General features: G+C 44.0%; 1 protein-coding gene across 7 annotated transcripts in view; it reads right to left on the bottom strand.

Annotated features, from left to right (window-relative positions):
• TPD52 (tumor protein D52) overlaps positions 1–17,715 on the bottom strand; it is a 184,967-nt gene that overhangs the window by 116,896 nt on the left and 50,356 nt on the right. For 4 of the 7 annotated variants that reach the window (XM_043539438.1, XM_037892390.2, XM_043539437.1 and 1 more), the window contains 3 exons: positions 16,634–16,675; positions 14,067–14,115; positions 10,348–11,934 (listed from right to left, as the gene is read on the bottom strand). In XM_043539438.1, the coding sequence (XP_043395373.1) occupies positions 11,818–11,934; positions 14,067–14,115; positions 16,634–16,675 (208 nt within the window). In that variant the 3' untranslated portion in view covers positions 10,348–11,817. Of the gene's footprint in view, positions 1–10,347; positions 11,935–14,066; positions 14,116–16,633; positions 16,676–17,715 lie in introns of those variants that run through there. The other 3 variants (XM_043539439.1, XM_027818664.3, XM_037892393.2) reach the window with 2 other exon arrangements.

Below are 17,715 nucleotides of genomic sequence, written 5' to 3'. Positions count from 1 at the left end.
GAAGTACATGTCGAGTAAATAGGGAAACTGGAATTTGTCTAATTTTCTACTGTGTACAGACATAGATTATCTGTTTAGGCAATAACACTGTCATACTGTTAATGCAATACTTTCAAACTGGCAAAGCTCAAATCAGTTATGAAAATTAAAATGTATTTTCTCCGAAATTCCAAAATGGAAAAACATAAGAGTGGTGATCTACAATAATCCATCCCAGAAACTCAGTGTAGAATCTCTGTATGTACTCTTTGCAAAAGGGTTCCAAAAAAGCATGACACTAGGGACCCAATTTAAAAAACATTTATTTTTATCTCAAATATTTTGAAGTACCTTAACTCCCCCACAAATTCCTACCATACAAGAATTTTAAAAGCTTTCTTCTTTCTTACACTGTATTTTGCTGATTTCTTCCCCTTCCCCCACCTCCCAGAAGTGAAATATTTAGCAGATACTCCAATTCTTTTGCCCAGTTAAGGTTGCATCAGAGAATTATGGTTAAGTGTGGCTTCGCTACCATTCCTCCATAAAAATTGTAAAACTACCCATAAACTTCACACCCTCTCATAGACAGTTCACTGCGGGCCAGGATATGCCTGGTCCTTACATGGCTACATAGTGGAGATGGGGAATAAACATCTTCCTCTTTGTGCTGCCCACCTAAGGTAGTGGTCCCCAAACTATGGGGCGCGACCCACAGGGAGGCACAGAGGAACGTTTGGGGAGGGAGGTGCATGGTGGGGCCCAGGCCAGCCCCAATGGGAGTGTCATCCAAGCACAGCTCTGCCCCCAGCCACAGTTCCACCCCATCCCCTACTCTGTCCTCAGCCCAGCTCTGACCCCAGATGCAGCCCCACTCCACCCCTAGCCCAGCTCTGGCCCCAGTCGCAGCCCAGCTCCAGCTCTAGCCCCAGCTCCTCCCACATCCCCCATTCTGCCCCCGGTTCCGTTTGCAGCCCAAGTTTTAGCACCACACGAGTAAGTACGGTGCCAGTATGACCGCAACAACATGAGTGTTATTTCACGGAGTGGCTGCTCTCACTCAAGGTAGGATAACTCAAGAGAAGTAACTTGAGTGTAGAGAACTTGAGATAACTGTAGTGAAGAAACACCCTGATCCAAACTGGCTTCTGTACATAGGAGAACCAACCCATCCTTGAACCAGCTCCCAAACATTTATGTAATTAATGGCCAGCGCCCACACATTCCCAACAGTCAGAAGGCTCGGGGATGGAAGAGGAGAGAGGAAAAGCTCCTTCCCTTCCAGGAATCGGGGGGGGGGGTCACGTGGTTTCAGGTATATCAGACACCTGCAAGTCATAGGCTGATATGCAAGATGGCGGCCCTGGGCAGATAGCTCCCCAGCATCCATCTTCCCCTTCCCAGCAGTTCAGAGTGGGGTGAGGCTCAGCTTCTCGTTAGGGCACTGCCTGTGAATTTTACTGGTGGGGGCTCTGCCATCTTTCATACTGGTCACTGGTAAACATTTCTAACGGGTGTCTCTACCCCTTCCACGGACATGGTCCAGCTCCCTCTGCAGTGGCTTCTGGTAGCACTGACACTAGACCGAAGGAGATCTTGCACTCAAGCACAAGGACTCTCACCGTGCCTGGTTCCTGCTGAGGTCCAAAGGGGAGGGAGATGCTTGAAGTGCCCTGTTTCTGCCTATGCCCTGGACACAACCTGGCCCACACAGAGATATATATTTGGTCAGTTATACTAATAAGCTTTTATAGCTGTGTGACACTGTATAAAAAGGAAGGTGACCATGTTTATATTACTATTATCACCACTGTTGCACAATCACAATAAATTTGTACAAAGTATGCCTTGTAAGGTATCATTGGAAAAGTTATAATCTGCTAAGTATTATTATCCTGTTGAAATGTGTGTATCACCACTGTGTATGAAGTTATGAAATTGTTCTGTGTGCTTGTTACTAAACATGTTGCGTTCCTGGATAACACCCACCCAAACCATTTACATCAAGACTAGCCAGCCATGTGTTGCTGGGCCATTAAGGAGAATCAACTGTTCCCGTGGGCCCCTCCCAAGGACGCCTCAGAGAGCATATGGACAATGGAGGGCCAGTGACTCAACAGGAGTCTGGCCAGTGACTCAGGAGTAGAACATGTGATCAAGACTCCATGGTTTGAGCCAGTATTTTTCCATGCACATAAACTGGGGATATAACTTGGAGACTGACACATCTCCTTGCCTCTTTCCTGCTCATCTCTGGACTGCGATTTCTAACAAAGGGAGCTTTGAACAATGGACTGAGGACCCCAATATTTAGGATGAACCAGAGAGCCTTATTACAAGCTATCAGATTTAACATCACTGTTATTAGCCTGATCTACAGATTCTGAAATCAACTGTAATTTATAATTCAGCTTAACCATTTAATAACTCTCCTCTCTTTTTTTATATTAATAAACTGTCAGTTTTTAGTTTGCTAGAGGATTGGCTACCAGCGTGGCTTTTGGGTAAGATCTGAAGTATACTCTGGCCTGGGATGAGTGCCTGTTCTCTGGAACTGAAGAACCCAATATAGGTGTGATTTCTGGTTTTAATAATCATTTATCACTGAAGTCTGGTTTGTTTGGGTGACACACGAGGGGCTAGAGGGCCTGAGAGGGATTGTCTGTGGTTTCACAACAACTAGTACAATATTTTTGAAGCACACATTTGTTACTGGCTTGGTGAAATCTTATCATAGAGTAAACCTCCCATTTGGGGTACGTGCCCTGTATTTTGGCAGTCTGACCTGAGATTGGCATTCTTAGTTGTGTCCCATACCAAGCAGCGAGACAAGCTGATGTACTCAGTATAGAATTCAGATATTTTCTATTGCTTAGCTTTATTACAGACACAACTTGTAACTGATCTGGGCCCCTGTGAAGTCAATGAAATTTTGTTACTGACTGCACTGGAAGCAATTCTAGCCCATGGCAAATATCTTACTGATAGATTAGGTCTATTCTGATGATATTCAGTTTACAGAGGCAAAACAGATTTCTGTTATACATTATCGAATATCTGACTGCATATAATGAATCATGTTCCATATATTGCAATTCTATATGTATAATGGAGACACTTGCCATAACTCCATAGCTAAGGTTGCATTCTGAAATCGATTTAAAATGTGGCGTCAATTTCTGGATTGGTTTGTTTCACAGGTAGTTGGTCTTCCAGTGTGACATTTCCACAGTGTTATTATCTTTTATGCCCTTTGATTTTTCTACGTAAACTTTGTTTCGTTTTGTGTAAGACATTATTAAAAGAGTGTTTGAAGTTGGGCTCCTGCAGGGTTTCTAACCTTTTGTTATCAATGTGTATTTATAAAAACAACATTATGTACCAACACAACAACCGGTGAAGAGGTGACCCTTGCATAGATCCACTACAGTAGGTAGGTTTTGAAAATAAATATCTAGGATTAAATGTGATTTTTTGCCTGTTTGTAAGTTTACCTGTTTGCAGAATTGATGCATCAAATCTTCAGGGGAATTCACCCTCTTTCAAAAATGGCTGCCATATCCCATTATTCTTAGAGGCACTGAGGCCACAGTCTGCCTTCAATTAATGAGGATACTCTTTCTCTATAGCCTGTGTAAGCGGAAGGCTTTTTATAGCATGGGCTATTTTTGCAGAGGGCAACGTTAACTTTAATCTTTTCTATACTAGAAAAATTCACCATCTTAACTAGATTGACTTTTAAACCAAGGTATCCAGTTAAAACTGGTGTAAATCCCTAATGGAGACACACTGAACTGGTTTAACCCTTACTTACATATACTAAGTCAATAAAGGGATACAAGCAAGAGTTAAACCCATTTAGATAATCAACATTAGGAATTCACATCAGTTTAGCTAGGGCATAAAAAAAAAAAAAAGATATCTAACCACTAGAATTAAGGCTCAGCTTGACATACTAGGTCCCAATCCTAAAATCGGATTGCTGCATCCTAGCAGGACCCACTGAAACCAGCCCACATATGTCTGCTTGCAGAATCAGAATTTAAAAGAACTGCTCCAGTGTTTGTATATCAAACATTGTAGTTAGAAAAATAGGTATGTAAAACTGAAATTCACATTAACAAATTAGACAATTTTAAAAAGCCATACACCTATCAGAAAATGCTTTACCTATTTTTGTTACATATGACATCTTCGATTACTATAATTTAAACCAATAAAAGAAAAAAAATCCCTATTTTCCCCAATATTTTACTTTGTGCATTTAACAACAATCATGTAGGGTTCCATGCTATGCTAATACAAATAATAAATAATCACACTAACAGCCAGTTTCCTGCAACTGTCTGTCAGTTCACCCTTTGTTTGCCTGGATCTATTACACAACAACATGGTAGAGAAAAATATTTTACCACATTCTCCTATTTAACAATAATTGGCAGGGGACTCAATCGCAGTATATAAAACTACTTGTACTTTTATTTTTATTTTTAAATTGGTTAGATTTCATGTTGATAGAATCCCTTTAAAAAGATACCCATGCAAGCTTCAACTTTTTTTTCCCCATAGGCATGAAAAGCTCTTACTTTATTACATGTTGGTAGTAGGGTGAACTTGGCCAAGGAGAAACTGACTCTCTGATCTCAGAAGGAAAAACACATGACTTGAAAGCTGATTTGATTATTCCATTATGAATTTTAATATGATTTTCTCCTACATTAATCTTGTTTTGTTTACTGGTCAAATGAACAGGATCCAGAATTTGCTAAAAGAAAGAAAATCTAAACCTCACATTCTTCCTAAGAACAGAAACCCTGCACCTGTGGCCCAGTGACACACTGACGGTGGGCGGGGGGAAGGGGCCTGCTCTTGGACCCAGGGACACACTGCCGGGGCAGTGGGGGCTACATGTGGGCCCAGGGACACACCAACAGTGGGGGAAGCTGTGCACCTGGAGACTAGTGACACACAGAAAGCAGGGGGAGAGGGGGAAAGAGGACAGCCCTGCACCTGGGGCCCAGTGATACACCCAAGACAGATGGGGCGGGGGGAGCCCTGCACCTGGGGCCCGGTGTTACCTGTCAGCTCTGCATTCTTGGGGAACCAGAGCACAGTATCGAATCTGTCTGACTCACGAAGGACACCCTCCCAGCCTCTACTTGAACCAAAGCCCATCAGAAGAAAGACTTACAAAAAGCAATGAAAAGGTAGTGGGAGACACACCTAAACACACACACACCTGCGCTCCAACAAGGGTTACAGAATTAAGGAAACTCCCCTAACCTCATTTGCATCAAAGATGGGACAGGGAGCCATCCCCATTAGCAGACAGAATAGAGAACAGAGATTCCAAGGCAAGAACAGCACTGAAGTCTGGGACCAGAAAAGCAAGAAAGCACTACATGATGGGGGATCTCTGCTCCAGATGTTAATAACCCCCACGCCTGCACATACCCAGCTCAGTAGTTGTCAGACCAATTCTAGTAATAAATCCTTTATTGGTATCCAAATTACTGAAGCTGCCTAATTGCATTATGAGCTCCCTTGAAGGTACACCACCCATAGCCAGGAATGAACAGTTCCTATTGTCTAGTCTGAACAAAACAACTTTGGTATACTCCCTTGGGCCATCAGTTTACCCATAAACAAATCTAGTGTTCCCCCTTGAACCATTGTTGTTTCTCTAGGAAAAACCCCTACCCATGCTCAAGTAAGTGTTCTAATGGCTGGATCCAACATCTGCATCAGTTCCACTGGGACTTCATTTTCTCCTGACTGATCATGCTGGGGGCTCTGCCTGTCTCCAGCACTCTGGACCCTCAGTTACCACCACAACCACCACCTGGGACCCCCCCGATAGATTCAAGCTTCACAGAGTGGTGAGAACCCAGCTCTCACTCTCTCTAGGCATAGCCTTCTGACCCTGCCTTCTGTGGCAAGTTTAGTTTTCTAAACCTGACTTTCCTAGTCAAATGTAAGTTTGATTTAATATTATAACCGTTTTGTTTGTTTGGCTCCCCTGCAGCACCCAAATATCCTGTGGGATTTGCCCATCAAGTGGGTTACTACCAAAACAACTGTAACGTGAAAGTGGGGAAAGGGATGTGCTGAACCCGGGACATATGAGGGTGGCAGATTGAAAGTGCTGCTCAACCCAGTCTGCTGAGTCCAGCGACATACAAGGGGTCAGCTTGGGAGTGCTGATTAACCCGGTCCCTTCAGACATGCTCTGTTAATGCATGTGTGTGTGTTCATCTGATTCTGGGGCTGGAGGAACCCAGCCCTGGGGAACTTAGATCCTGCAGGATAGTTCCATTGGGAGGAAACTTGCCAAAGGGAGAAGTAGAGCTCCATAGGAGAACACAAATGACACAAGCAGTACATTGATAGAATTACAGAACTCCCCCCCCCCCAAAAAGAGTAACCCTAACAAATGAACATACCCCAAAGTAAGGGCAAAACTGGTCACACCAGTGACACACCAACAGCAGGGGTGGGGGAGAGCGACACACCCACGGGGTGGGGGGGAAAAGGAGTCCTGCACCTGCAAACCCTGGTCAGCTGCAGGCTAGCACCTGACACGTATCAAGCCAGGGTCACCCTCCCCTGAAGCCCCCCCAAGCTCCATTTCCCCGCTAAAACAGGGTTCACACGCGCCTGCGCTCATCTAAGCAGGGCTTTTCACTCGTGTTGCACTAAATCATGTTGAGCCCGCAGCAGCGAATCCCGTCAAGCCCCTGCGAACGCGCCAAGCGCCAGCTGCCAGACCCGCCCCACGCACAGCAGGGGGCGCTGCGTGAGCGCTCCCTCGAGGACTCCCTGCGGCGCACGCACTGGGTAGCGCTACGTCTTAGGCCCCGCCCCTCGCTCCGCGTCAGGTGACAAGCACTCGCCACTAGCGCCTTCGCCCCTTGTCACGTGATACAGCGCGGCTTCCTCTGCCCCCGCCGTTTGGATCCGTCCGCTTCGTACCGCCCCCTCTTTGCGTTCTCACCTGCCACGGGCCGGCGCCCAAGGCGCTGGTGAAGCCGCTCGGCCGCTTCTCCGGCTCTGGGGGCGAGTCGCCGGTTCCATGGCTGCTGCCCCGCCTGGCCGCACCCAGCAGCTGCCAGGCCCGGCTCCGCGAGGCGGCGCGGCTCCAGCTCCGCGTCGCCATTGCGCGTCCGTCGCGAGGGCGGGGCGTGACCTCTGACCCTTCCTGTGCCCGGTCACGCACAGGCGGCGGACTCGCGGGCAACCATAGAGTAGCGCAAGAGTATCCGAGAGCGCCGCCTCGCGCGCATGAACTCCGCCGCCATCTTGGTCGGCTGCGGGAGGCGGCGTTCGCCTAAGGGCGGGGGGCTTCTGGGGAAGAGAGAAAAGGCGCTGGAGGGGGAACAGCACCTGCTGCTTGGGGCCCACCTCTCCTGGGGGTGTGGAGGGGAAGCTCCCCACCGTTACGTGTCCCGCCCGGGGACAGGAGGCGGGGGCTCCAGCCCGAGGAGCCTGGCTGAAGGGCCCCCCCTTCGCGGGGAGCCCTGTTCGTGCGGAAACGGCCCGTCAGCGTCAGCCTCTGCTGCTGGCTCGCGGGCGCTGTAAGGGCTTCGCTGCCAGGAGCGGCCGGGGTGGGTGGGGGTGGAGGAGGGACGAAGTGGGAGACTCGCTGCCCCTCGCTCGGGGCGAAGGCCCAGGGCCAGGCCGTCCCCGCAGGCGCGGGGGCCGCTCAGACCGCCGCCAGGCTGGGCTGTCACGCCCAGGGCCCCGTTACTGTGCCCGAACAAGGCCGCGGCTTCCCTGGAAGTGCAAGTCTCCCCAGCGACTGAGGGACAGGCTGAATCTGCCAACAGGCCTGGCAGGCTGGGAACCAGCTTGCAGCGGCTGACAATTGAATCACTGTCATGACGGCTGCTCAACAGGCCTCTCAGCCCCTTGGGTTTTGGCGAAGAGACCAGCTGTACCGCAGTTGGGAAGGAAGGAATAGGCCCGGGCTCGATCAATAGACTTACTTGGGCTAGAGGGTCAAGGTGGAGGTTAGGTTCTCAAGCCTAGGTGGGCTCCAGGGCCCAAGCCACAACTTCAAATTGCTGTCAGAACAGATATTTTTCAGAGCAGGAGCCTGCCTCTGTTAGCTGGGCCTAGGAGGCTTGTTCCTGCTCCCTCCAAAACTGTGTAGATAGCCCTAAACGACTAGCTGCCACAATAGTACAGTTTGGAGGTTTTGTTAGTGAAGGACCTCCTCAAGTGCGTCAAGGCCTAGACAGCACCGACAAGCCTTCCTGTTTAATATTTTGACACAGTGAAATCCTAGCCTGTGAACCGTCAGGGAGACTTGGCCGGCACAAAGAAGGAAGAGCTCCCACTACTCCAAAGCTAAGTTAGACACAAAATGCAAACTGAAGGTTCAGTCTAGCAGTAGGTGAGTTTAAGAGAAGTCAAGACATCTATGAGAAACAGGAAAAGGACTTTAATAAATAAATCTTGAGGTGAATGAGTTATGACCACTAGAACTACAAACTAGCTAGCTAATCACATGCCCCATTTAGAACCAGAAGTATGCGATCAGGCAGCAGCAGAGACACCTCCCCCCCTCCAAAAATGCAATATAATACAGTACTCTTAAATGTAAACTAAAAAAAAAGGAGTATTTTTCTTCTGCATAGTAAAGTTTCAGAGGTGTATTAAGTCAATGTTCAATTGTAAACTTCTGAAAGAATAACCATAATGTTTTGTTTAGAGTTAAACATTTCAGCATTGACCTTCATTCCCCAGGTATTTGTAACTCTGAGGTTCTATTGTAATGGCAGTTAGAAAGGAATCAGAAGAGCAGTTTCAGTAAGGAGACATACATAGGGAAGCTTAGGCCAGGAAACATAGGTGCATTCACAGATAATCAGTACCTAGAAAATGAATCTCGTATAAAAATGAAGTATTTGTAAAATAGCTGTTTTACAAACTTCATCTTTTCAAACAAACTAATAGAGATAGTGTCTAGGGCTAAATACCTACAAGAGACCAGATTGAGAGTATCTCTATACCGGTTGTCTGGCTTCTGTAAAGAAAGTAAAGATTGTTATAACTAAGAAAGTTAGATACCTTTACTATCATAATGCTATCTAAAAATCCATGACAAAGTAAAAGCAGCAGTTTAGTACAAAGGTCACTGGACTGGACAGTAAGCATATTGTATTTGATAAGTCTCATTTAAAGACTGGAAAGTGAAAGGAGACACAGGAAATGGGTAAATTTAGTAATAAAGAAGGAAGCAGATAGTGAAAGTTTAAGAACTGAGTAATGAGTAGCAGTACAGGTAGAATAGGTATAGAGATACCAAGTTAGGAGATTGTCTACTAGATTTAGTAGCTAATTACAAACCATTGCATTTATCTTTAGCACAAAGGTCCAGCTTTGCAGATAGGTCCCATTTCCAACAGAAGGTGCCCTGGATATCAAGTGGGCATAAAAACTTCTCTCAAAAGCAGGGAGTAAATATTAATTGGCTTAGGATCTTGACTAGGTTGTGGTTCTTGAAAATTAGATGCCCAGGATGGATTCAGCCATTTCAAGTCAAGGCTCTGGGAGGAGAAGTATCAATTGACAGGATTCAGGTACTGAAGACATCTTCGATGGCGCTGCTAATTGCATTTCACACTAGTGGGAAAACATTCCCTAGATGTGTCAACTGAAACTGCTCTTCTGATTTCTTTCCAATGTTTTAAGTGGAATTTTACTGCCCAAGGGCTAGTCTACACTGGCACCGTGCCAGCGCTTTAATGTAGCTTGTGTGGTCACGGCAGAGCGCTGGGAGAGAGCACTCCCAGGGCTCTTAAAGAAAAAAAAAAAAAAGACACCTCCATAAGGGGCGTAGCTCCCAGCACTGGTGCACTGTCTATACTGGTGCTTTACAGCACTGAAACTTGCTGTGCTCATGGGGGTTTCACCCCTCTGAGCAAGAAAGTTGCAGTGCTGTAAATTGCCAGTGTAGACAAGCCGTAAGGATTCCAAGGTGTATCTGTTCAGCTTATCCCACACTGCTAGCTCAGTTTACATTTGGGCAGGATTCAGGTGTTTCATCACATCACCGAAAAGAGGATTAGGCATATGAATATTTCGTATGTGAATTCAGTCCTTTCAAATTGATTTTAAAAAAAGCTTAGGCCTATAGGTAGCTATGACTTTTCCAAAGACGAGTTTTCATAATGTCTGCATTTACAGCTGTGCTGTTAATGAGAATGGCAATGCTCATGTATAAGATTTTATTAAGCTGCTCACATGTAACTGAGCATATTCACTAGCAGTGAAGTGCTATCAAAGCGCTTGTCAGAAATGCAGTACAATGGTGTCTAAAGAAAATTGTGTAGCAGTTTTGGAATTTGACATGCATAAGACAAATTTTTGCAGTTAGTTTTTTTAATTGCTTCCAGTTCATTCCAAGCTCAGTGATGAGACATTTGGCATAAGTTACAATTTGATAATGACCAACATGTGCCAGACATGTACATAATACAAGCAACTTCCAAAGTACATAAAGTGGATATAGTCAATATGTAAAGCAACGTAGCCCTCTTACAAGGTCTGCTGTAGGCTTTGAAATGGCTAAAGTTTCAAGAGTGGATCTCAGTGGTTAAGCAGGAGTGGAGTCTCCATTGGTGCAAACAGTATTGCTAATTTTCAAGCCTCTAACAAAGAGTAGGACTACAAGAGTCTTGAGAGCATGAAATAGTTTGAGCATCTAGAAGGTCCTCTACCTCCTAGAGCAATGGTTCTTGCCTGCAAATGCTGTGCAAGTTTATTACAGCATGGTGAAAGGTTTTGAAAAACTTCCCATAACGGTCTTGGAATTAATCAGTAATGACTTGTTAGAAATGTTTTTTGCAGCCATTCAAGGCCAAGTTCATAAAGCCATATTCCTACATTCTAAGCTGTACGAATGTGTTCACATTTCATCTCCACTCCATGTTTTATAGTGTAAGATTCAATATTAATACTAGAATAGAAGTTTTAGAATCAGCACCATTGGAGACCATTATTACAAGACTGCCATTTTATCACAGCAGAATAATTTAGGAGTTAAAGCAAGTGAAGAACTCACAATAGTGTACTGTGGTAAACAAACTAGCTCAGATACTAAAGCAGCAGCATTAGGCATCTCACTTTCATTTGAAGTACTCTGAGAAACCCACACTTAGGACATTAACTCTAGTCATAGGACCCACAGAGAAGTTAGTAAGTCTGAATGCAAGTTAGGATTATGTCCTTTGCCCCATGTGCACCAAATCCAGTTTAGGACTCCAGTTTTGACTACAGTAGATTACACTTGTAGAAACCTGCTATAACTATGTTATTTATAATGTTGAAGCAGAAATCCTTTTTCTGCAGCTTAATCTTCCAAGTGTGATGTCCAATTTAGGGAACTGTTGCACTGAAGCCACCAAAGGAGTGAAGTTAGCCTTCAGTTTGGCAGTAAAAGTAGAATGACAATTCTTATAAGTGAAGACAATTGCTAATAATCACAGCATCCAAAAGAAAGTTATTAATCCACATACTATATGTACAGCATAAAGTTTGTCTAAAGTTTTTCAAAACAACATTTTAGAGATTGCCTTTAAAATCAGGGATATATCCTTTAAGTACTTGAAAAGCATAAAAATGTCCCTTCCCCCCAGAAAGCCAGGCTGATACAATCTACTTTAGTTCCAAAAATATTTTAAACCCATAAACAAGCTATTTTATCAAATTGATATAAAGCTAAGTGCTAAGTAAAAGCACATCTGGTGGAAACTGACAGTGAAGAACATTACAAATGTGCTTAGAGTTTGCTTGTAGCATCTGGCAGTGGGTAGCAGGACAAAGGCAGGAATCTCACTGGGTCTCCTCCTGTATCTGTTCTGTAATAGTTTCTGTGGCACTAGCATTGGCAGCTGAGTTTAAGACTTCTCCAAAGTCACCTCCAGCAGGCTTGGCTCCTCCAACTTTAGACTAAAATACAGATAGTTTTAGATAAACCCTTCAGAAAGGATAACTGCAAATACAGTTAGATAGCCAGGTATTTTAACAAACAAGTTTTGCAGTAAACAATGCCTTAATGTTAAGATTGCCTCCACAAGATAAATTCCCCCAAACAGTTTTTCCAGGCTCATTGCCTCTACAATACTTGTGGTAGAAGCAGCACTCAGTGCCACTTGGTGGAAGAAGCTAGGTGGAGATACTCTAAAGGAAATGTTGCAACCCTCCAATCATTGGCTTAACACATGAGTCTCCCTTGGCCTTTAGTACTGCAAAAATACTCCTGACCAGATTGTTGCAACAGCCTATATTTAGATATGCTCTATGAAGATTGTACAACTTCAAGTTGAGAAATCCTACAGAGGTTTTGGAACATTTTGAGTTAAAACAAGATTAGCTTTTGTTATGTACCACCTTGGAGGAGCTCCAAGAAACATTCAGCCTCAAGGACACATCCTGAAGCTCTGGTGTTTTGGTGCAGCACATCCACTGCTACACCCCTTCAGATGGTGTGTAACACACTTACCCCACATCACTCCCACATACCACTACCACCTCCCTTCTAGGGAGATGCATTCCCAGAGTTCATGGAAGGAGAAGTCCCTAAACTCTCAGATTGCAACAAGCCATTATACAAGATGCTAAAAGGGGAAAGGAGTTCTTTATGTACTTTTCCCCAACCCCAAATTCTTGTACAAGGAACAGTCTGGTCCATAATATGAAGGCCTTTATATCAAAAAGTTAGTTGAACCCAGCCACACAAAGTTGATCTCTGCTTATTGAGGCCTCAGCATCAACTTCAGCCTCCTTACCTGAAAGTGAAATCTAAGATCATGTACATTTTACAACAGACTTGCACACCTATATTCCTTACTTTCTGATGGTAACATGTAAGAGTTTGCGTTCCCAGTGTAAGCTAGAATATAAAGCTTTTCAGCCCTAAAGTTGAAAACAATATGGATTCTGGATATACAAAGACCAGGTTCTCTATTATGTGTGAAAGGCAGATTCCTGGACAATCTTTATTGAACGAAGTAGCTTAGAACCTCACTGTATTAAAAATGCAAGTTTGTGTTATTGGGGGACTGTCTAACTTGTCTGGGAAGACATGATTAATGTAAACTTTGAGAAGCATTACAAGCATCAAAGAAGACTTTAAAACAATGGGCTAAGACAAGACTGAGCTGTTAATGGAGTAGGTTTCCTAGGAAATATTTGGGAGGAGGGGAATGCAAATATCCACCTCCAGACCTGATCTACTGAAGCTTTGACCTGGGATGGGAATCTTTGTCTACAAATTACCTGTTCCCAGGATTAAAGCCCAAATGGCATAAAAGAGCAATAGTGTGCTGGTTCTGCGCCAAGCCAGTTATCAACTTGTAACCACAGAAAAACCTCTTGGTGGGGTTTGAAGGGCTGTTCTCTGGCCAGAGTTCTGCTTGGAATTGGGGTGATCTCTGATAAGCCTGTTTGCATGTAGGTTTACTATTTTATATATGTTCTCTCACTAATGTTTTTCCCTTAATAATTGTACTTGCTCAGAAAGCTGTGCGCTAACTTAATTGTGGTCAATTACATTGCTTACCATCAGAGGAGAAAAAGTAAAAGCAGGCCTGCTTAGGCAGTCTGACTGTGCTGGTGAATTTACAACTAAATTGTAAAGCTGTGCAGCGTGGAAATATTTTGGGGTCAGGAGGGAGAGAGATGCATGTTTCCGTCCAAAGGTAATGGCGGGGAGTCAGCAAGAGTGACCTTTTTTGGACCATATAGGAGAAATACAGGTGCAACTGCCTTGAACTGAAAACAGCATGATCCAGCCCATTTGTGCCGTTCTGAGCATACAAGCAGACCAGAGAGCAGTCAGTCTTCCCAACTTGGGGTTTTCTGGCATGAAGCCAGTTGGCTAAATCCCTGCATTTCATAGCATTTGTTTACTTGGTTGTCAAATTACTACATTCGGATTTTCAAAAGTAGCCTAAGAGGCTAGTTGCCCAGCTGCCATTGAATTTTAAGGGAAGAGATTTGAGCACCACATTTTGATTCCTTCGAAAGTCCCAACTTAAGTCTCCCATTAAACAACTGTTTCCAGAGGCAGTTAGATTTACCTTTAAGTTTTCAACCTTTTCTTCAAATGACTTGAAAGTAGAAGAATTTCTATGGGGAAAAAAAGCCAGTGGTTAGTTTCTTAAAGTGAGAACATGAGCATAGTAATACTAGGTTAGTTTTGGGACAATGCATCCATGTTTCCCTGTCCTATGTTAACATGCTTTTGACAGCCGTCAGATTAATATATCTTTTGGATAGTAGCTTTTGCACATTTTGTAAACAGTTACTTTAGCCCAGGGATAGCCAATTTGTGGCACACATGCCAAAGGCAGCACACAGGCTGATTTTCAGTGGCACTCACGCTGCCTGGGTCCTGGCCACCGGTCCGGGGGGCTCTGCATTTTAATTTAATTTTAAATGAAGCTTCTAAAACGTTTTAAAAACCTTATTTACTTTACATACAACAATAGTTTAGTTATATATTAAAGACATAGACCTTCTAAAAACATTAAAATGTATTACTGGCATGCAAAACCTTAAATTAGAATAAATGAAGACTCGGCACACCACTTCTGAAAGGTTGCAGACCCCTGCTTTAGACCTAAACTGTACATTTGAAGAGCTTCAAATTCAGCTCATGTATAGAACTTTCAGCTGCAAGCCAAGAAGCTCATTTTATTACCACCTTTGAGGCAATCACTCTTTACACTGCTTAACAGCAGAATAAAAAAAAAAAAAACACGACAAGTTCTCAGTGAAATTACTTATTGCCTGGAACTCAGTGACAGAGTTACAAAGTTAAGGGGTAAGGTACTGTAGAATGCCAGATTTAACTTGTCATTAATCACTTGTCATAGACTCTTCAAACAGGCTGATGGTTGTTGGCTTAGAAAAGTTAACTAGTTCAGTAAGACAACATAGCCACATCCAGTCACTCCAAAGCAGTGGTTTTCAAACTTTTTCTGGCAACCCAGTTGAAGAAAATCATTGATGCCCATAACCCAGCAGAGTTGGGGATGAGGAGTTTGGGGTGTGAGAGGGGGCTCTGGCGTGGGGCAAGGGATTGGGGCACAGGCTTACCTCAGGCAGCTCCCGGTCAGCAGGGGTGCTAAGGCAGGCTTCCTGCATGTCCTGGCACCACAGACTGCGCTGTGCCCTAGAAGCAGCCAGCAGCAGGTCCAGCTCCTAGGTGGAGGTGTGCATGCAGCTCTCACCTGCAGGCATCGCCCTGCCCCTCCCACAACTCCCATTGGCCAGAAACCAGCCAATGGGAGTGTGGAGCTGGTGCTCAGGGTGGGGGCAGCACACACAGCTCTGTGGCCCCCACTGCCTAGAAGCCGGACCTGCTACTGGCTGCTTCTGGGGCGCAGTGTAGTGTCAGAACAGGTAGGAACTAGCCTGCCGTAGCCAAGCACCAAAGAGACTTAAACAGCCCAGTCAGCAGTGCTTACCAGAGCACCGTACCACAACCCAGTGCCTTACATTCCCTGAACCAGTACTGGGTCGCAACCCGCAGTTTATAGACAACTAGAGCAGTGGTTTTCAAAGACAACTCATTATAGTATGTGTGTCTCAAAGTTAAAGATAGATTTACCCTGGAGATAATTTACCCTGTCCTTCTGGAGACCGCCCCTATCAACAGTAATAAGTATTCTCCTCAATCTCTCACAGGTAGAGACTATTAAACTATGAAAAGATAAAACGCAGTACGCTAAGATAAAAGCGGTGTTATTTAGTGGTAGCAGCCTAGGTTTGCTTGTCGAGACAAGGGGTGAAATTTTGTCCCCACTGAAGTAAATGGCAAACACTGACTTCAGTAGGGTCAGTAAGTCACCCAAGGATTCTATATCAATTGCCACCAACTTGCAGCGTGACCTTGTGCCTTTTTTGCCAGATGAAGAAATTCTTACTTCTGATGCAGTCAGCCTTAGTGTTTGTAATGTACTCAACCTTATTTAGAAGGTGCAAAACATTAGAAGCTTTAGGTTTGGGGTAAGGTCTTAACTTCAGTTTTCCCTTGCTCATTGTCCATTTAGGATGCCCCACATTTATCTTTCAGTTACTCTGATATGCATTTATACAGTAGGCATGTGCACCACTCCTTGGTTTGGGAAATGGACACCAACCAATATGAAGTTGTATCTGCATGCCTTTTGATCAAAGCAGGCTTTTTGGGGAAGAGGGAGGCAAGGCAAGCACTTAAAGTCAGCAAGAGAAAAAATTGAGGTCAGAGGCCAAACTACTTACTTTCTTATTAACCTATAGGAGAGTAAGTCTCTTCATTTTAGAAGAGCTGTAGACAGTTCTGAATTTGAAATCATTTGGTAGCATAACATTTCTAAGAAAGTAAAGACTGTTCAGCTTCTCACCATAAGTAATGTCATGTCTAGGATGTGTAATAGCCACTAGAACAAGTTCAAAGAAATAATGAACTTTCTGCAAGAACAGTCAGTACATGCTTTATCCTAAGTCAGTACAGTAAATCTGTTCTAAAAACCAAGATGTTTCCATGTATTTAATTCTACATATGTGGGTGGGATGGGGGAAGGAAAGAGGATCAATTCAATTAGTAAGAGACAACACACATCCAATAGCTGGATTACATACTAAAATGTACATACATTACCTCATAACAGGCATGCTAATTGAATGTTGTATGGAGCGTATACTAAGTGTCAGCATTAAGAAAAGGAGAGAGAGAGAGAGTTATGATCAATTATGAAAAGCAATTTGCTTAGAAACCCTTTGCATCAGGTTCCATGTAAAGAGACCCCTTCAATTATGGGGAGAAAGATTCTGATACTACAACTGTTTTCCCAACGGCAGTTTCAAACAAACACATTCATAAAGAACATAACAAGAGAGCTATAGCATACTTCATTAAAAATAGGCCAGTTAAAAAGTACATTCTACATAGTCACAACACAATTCCTGTGTCCCTCTTTAATCTGCCCATTAAGTTTTCAGACAGTGAGAAACATGCTAAATTTACAATTCTGGTAGTGTCAAGTGAATGCCTAAAGCTCTGTCATTCACATATTCCCTCCCCTTGAATGATGCTTATGTTAAAGGATAAATTCTCTCAGACTATCACCAAATTAATGGGACTCTTGCATATGGAGTAGCAAACTACAAGGCTGAATTTTAGTTCACTAGCACCATTTAGGAACAGCTCAGTTTCAGTCCATTACCTTTCACTAGGATTAGAGTCATAGTAACTCAACAGGCCTAGTTTCAGCTACAGCTGGTTGGGAAGTTTCCAACAAAATAGTTGGACATATCACCCCACCGTCCCAGAAAAGCCAATAGCTTGGTGGTTAGGGCATTCACCTGGGATGTCACAGACCCAGAATCAAGTCCCAGCTCTGATTTTGGCCTTTGCTTTGTCCTAGTGTGGAACAGGAAAACAGTTTGAAAGCTCAAGTTTGTGGGACAGGAAGACAGTTTCTTGCCCAGCCCTAGCCTTAACTTTGTTTTTGAGGAACGACAAGTTTAGTCTTCATACTTGTTAAATCTAATCCCTGCCAATACATCCAACTCATCACTATGAGCTTAGTTAGTGATATGGTTTAGGTGAGGTGGACAACTGCTCATTAGGAAGGAGTCATTAGGAGTGTCTCAGGCCCAATAGCAACTAGATCATTTCAGACAGTAATAACTTGAGCCAATTTAATCCTTCCTAGGAAAAGCTCAGCATTCTCATTTTCA

Source organism: Chelonia mydas, chromosome 2, assembly GCF_015237465.2.
Source record: "Chelonia mydas isolate rCheMyd1 chromosome 2, rCheMyd1.pri.v2, whole genome shotgun sequence".
NCBI classification, from domain to species: Eukaryota; Metazoa; Chordata; order Testudines; family Cheloniidae; genus Chelonia; species Chelonia mydas.
The sequence above is the reverse complement of the archived record's forward strand: the minus strand, read 5'-3'. Positions and strand labels throughout refer to the sequence as shown.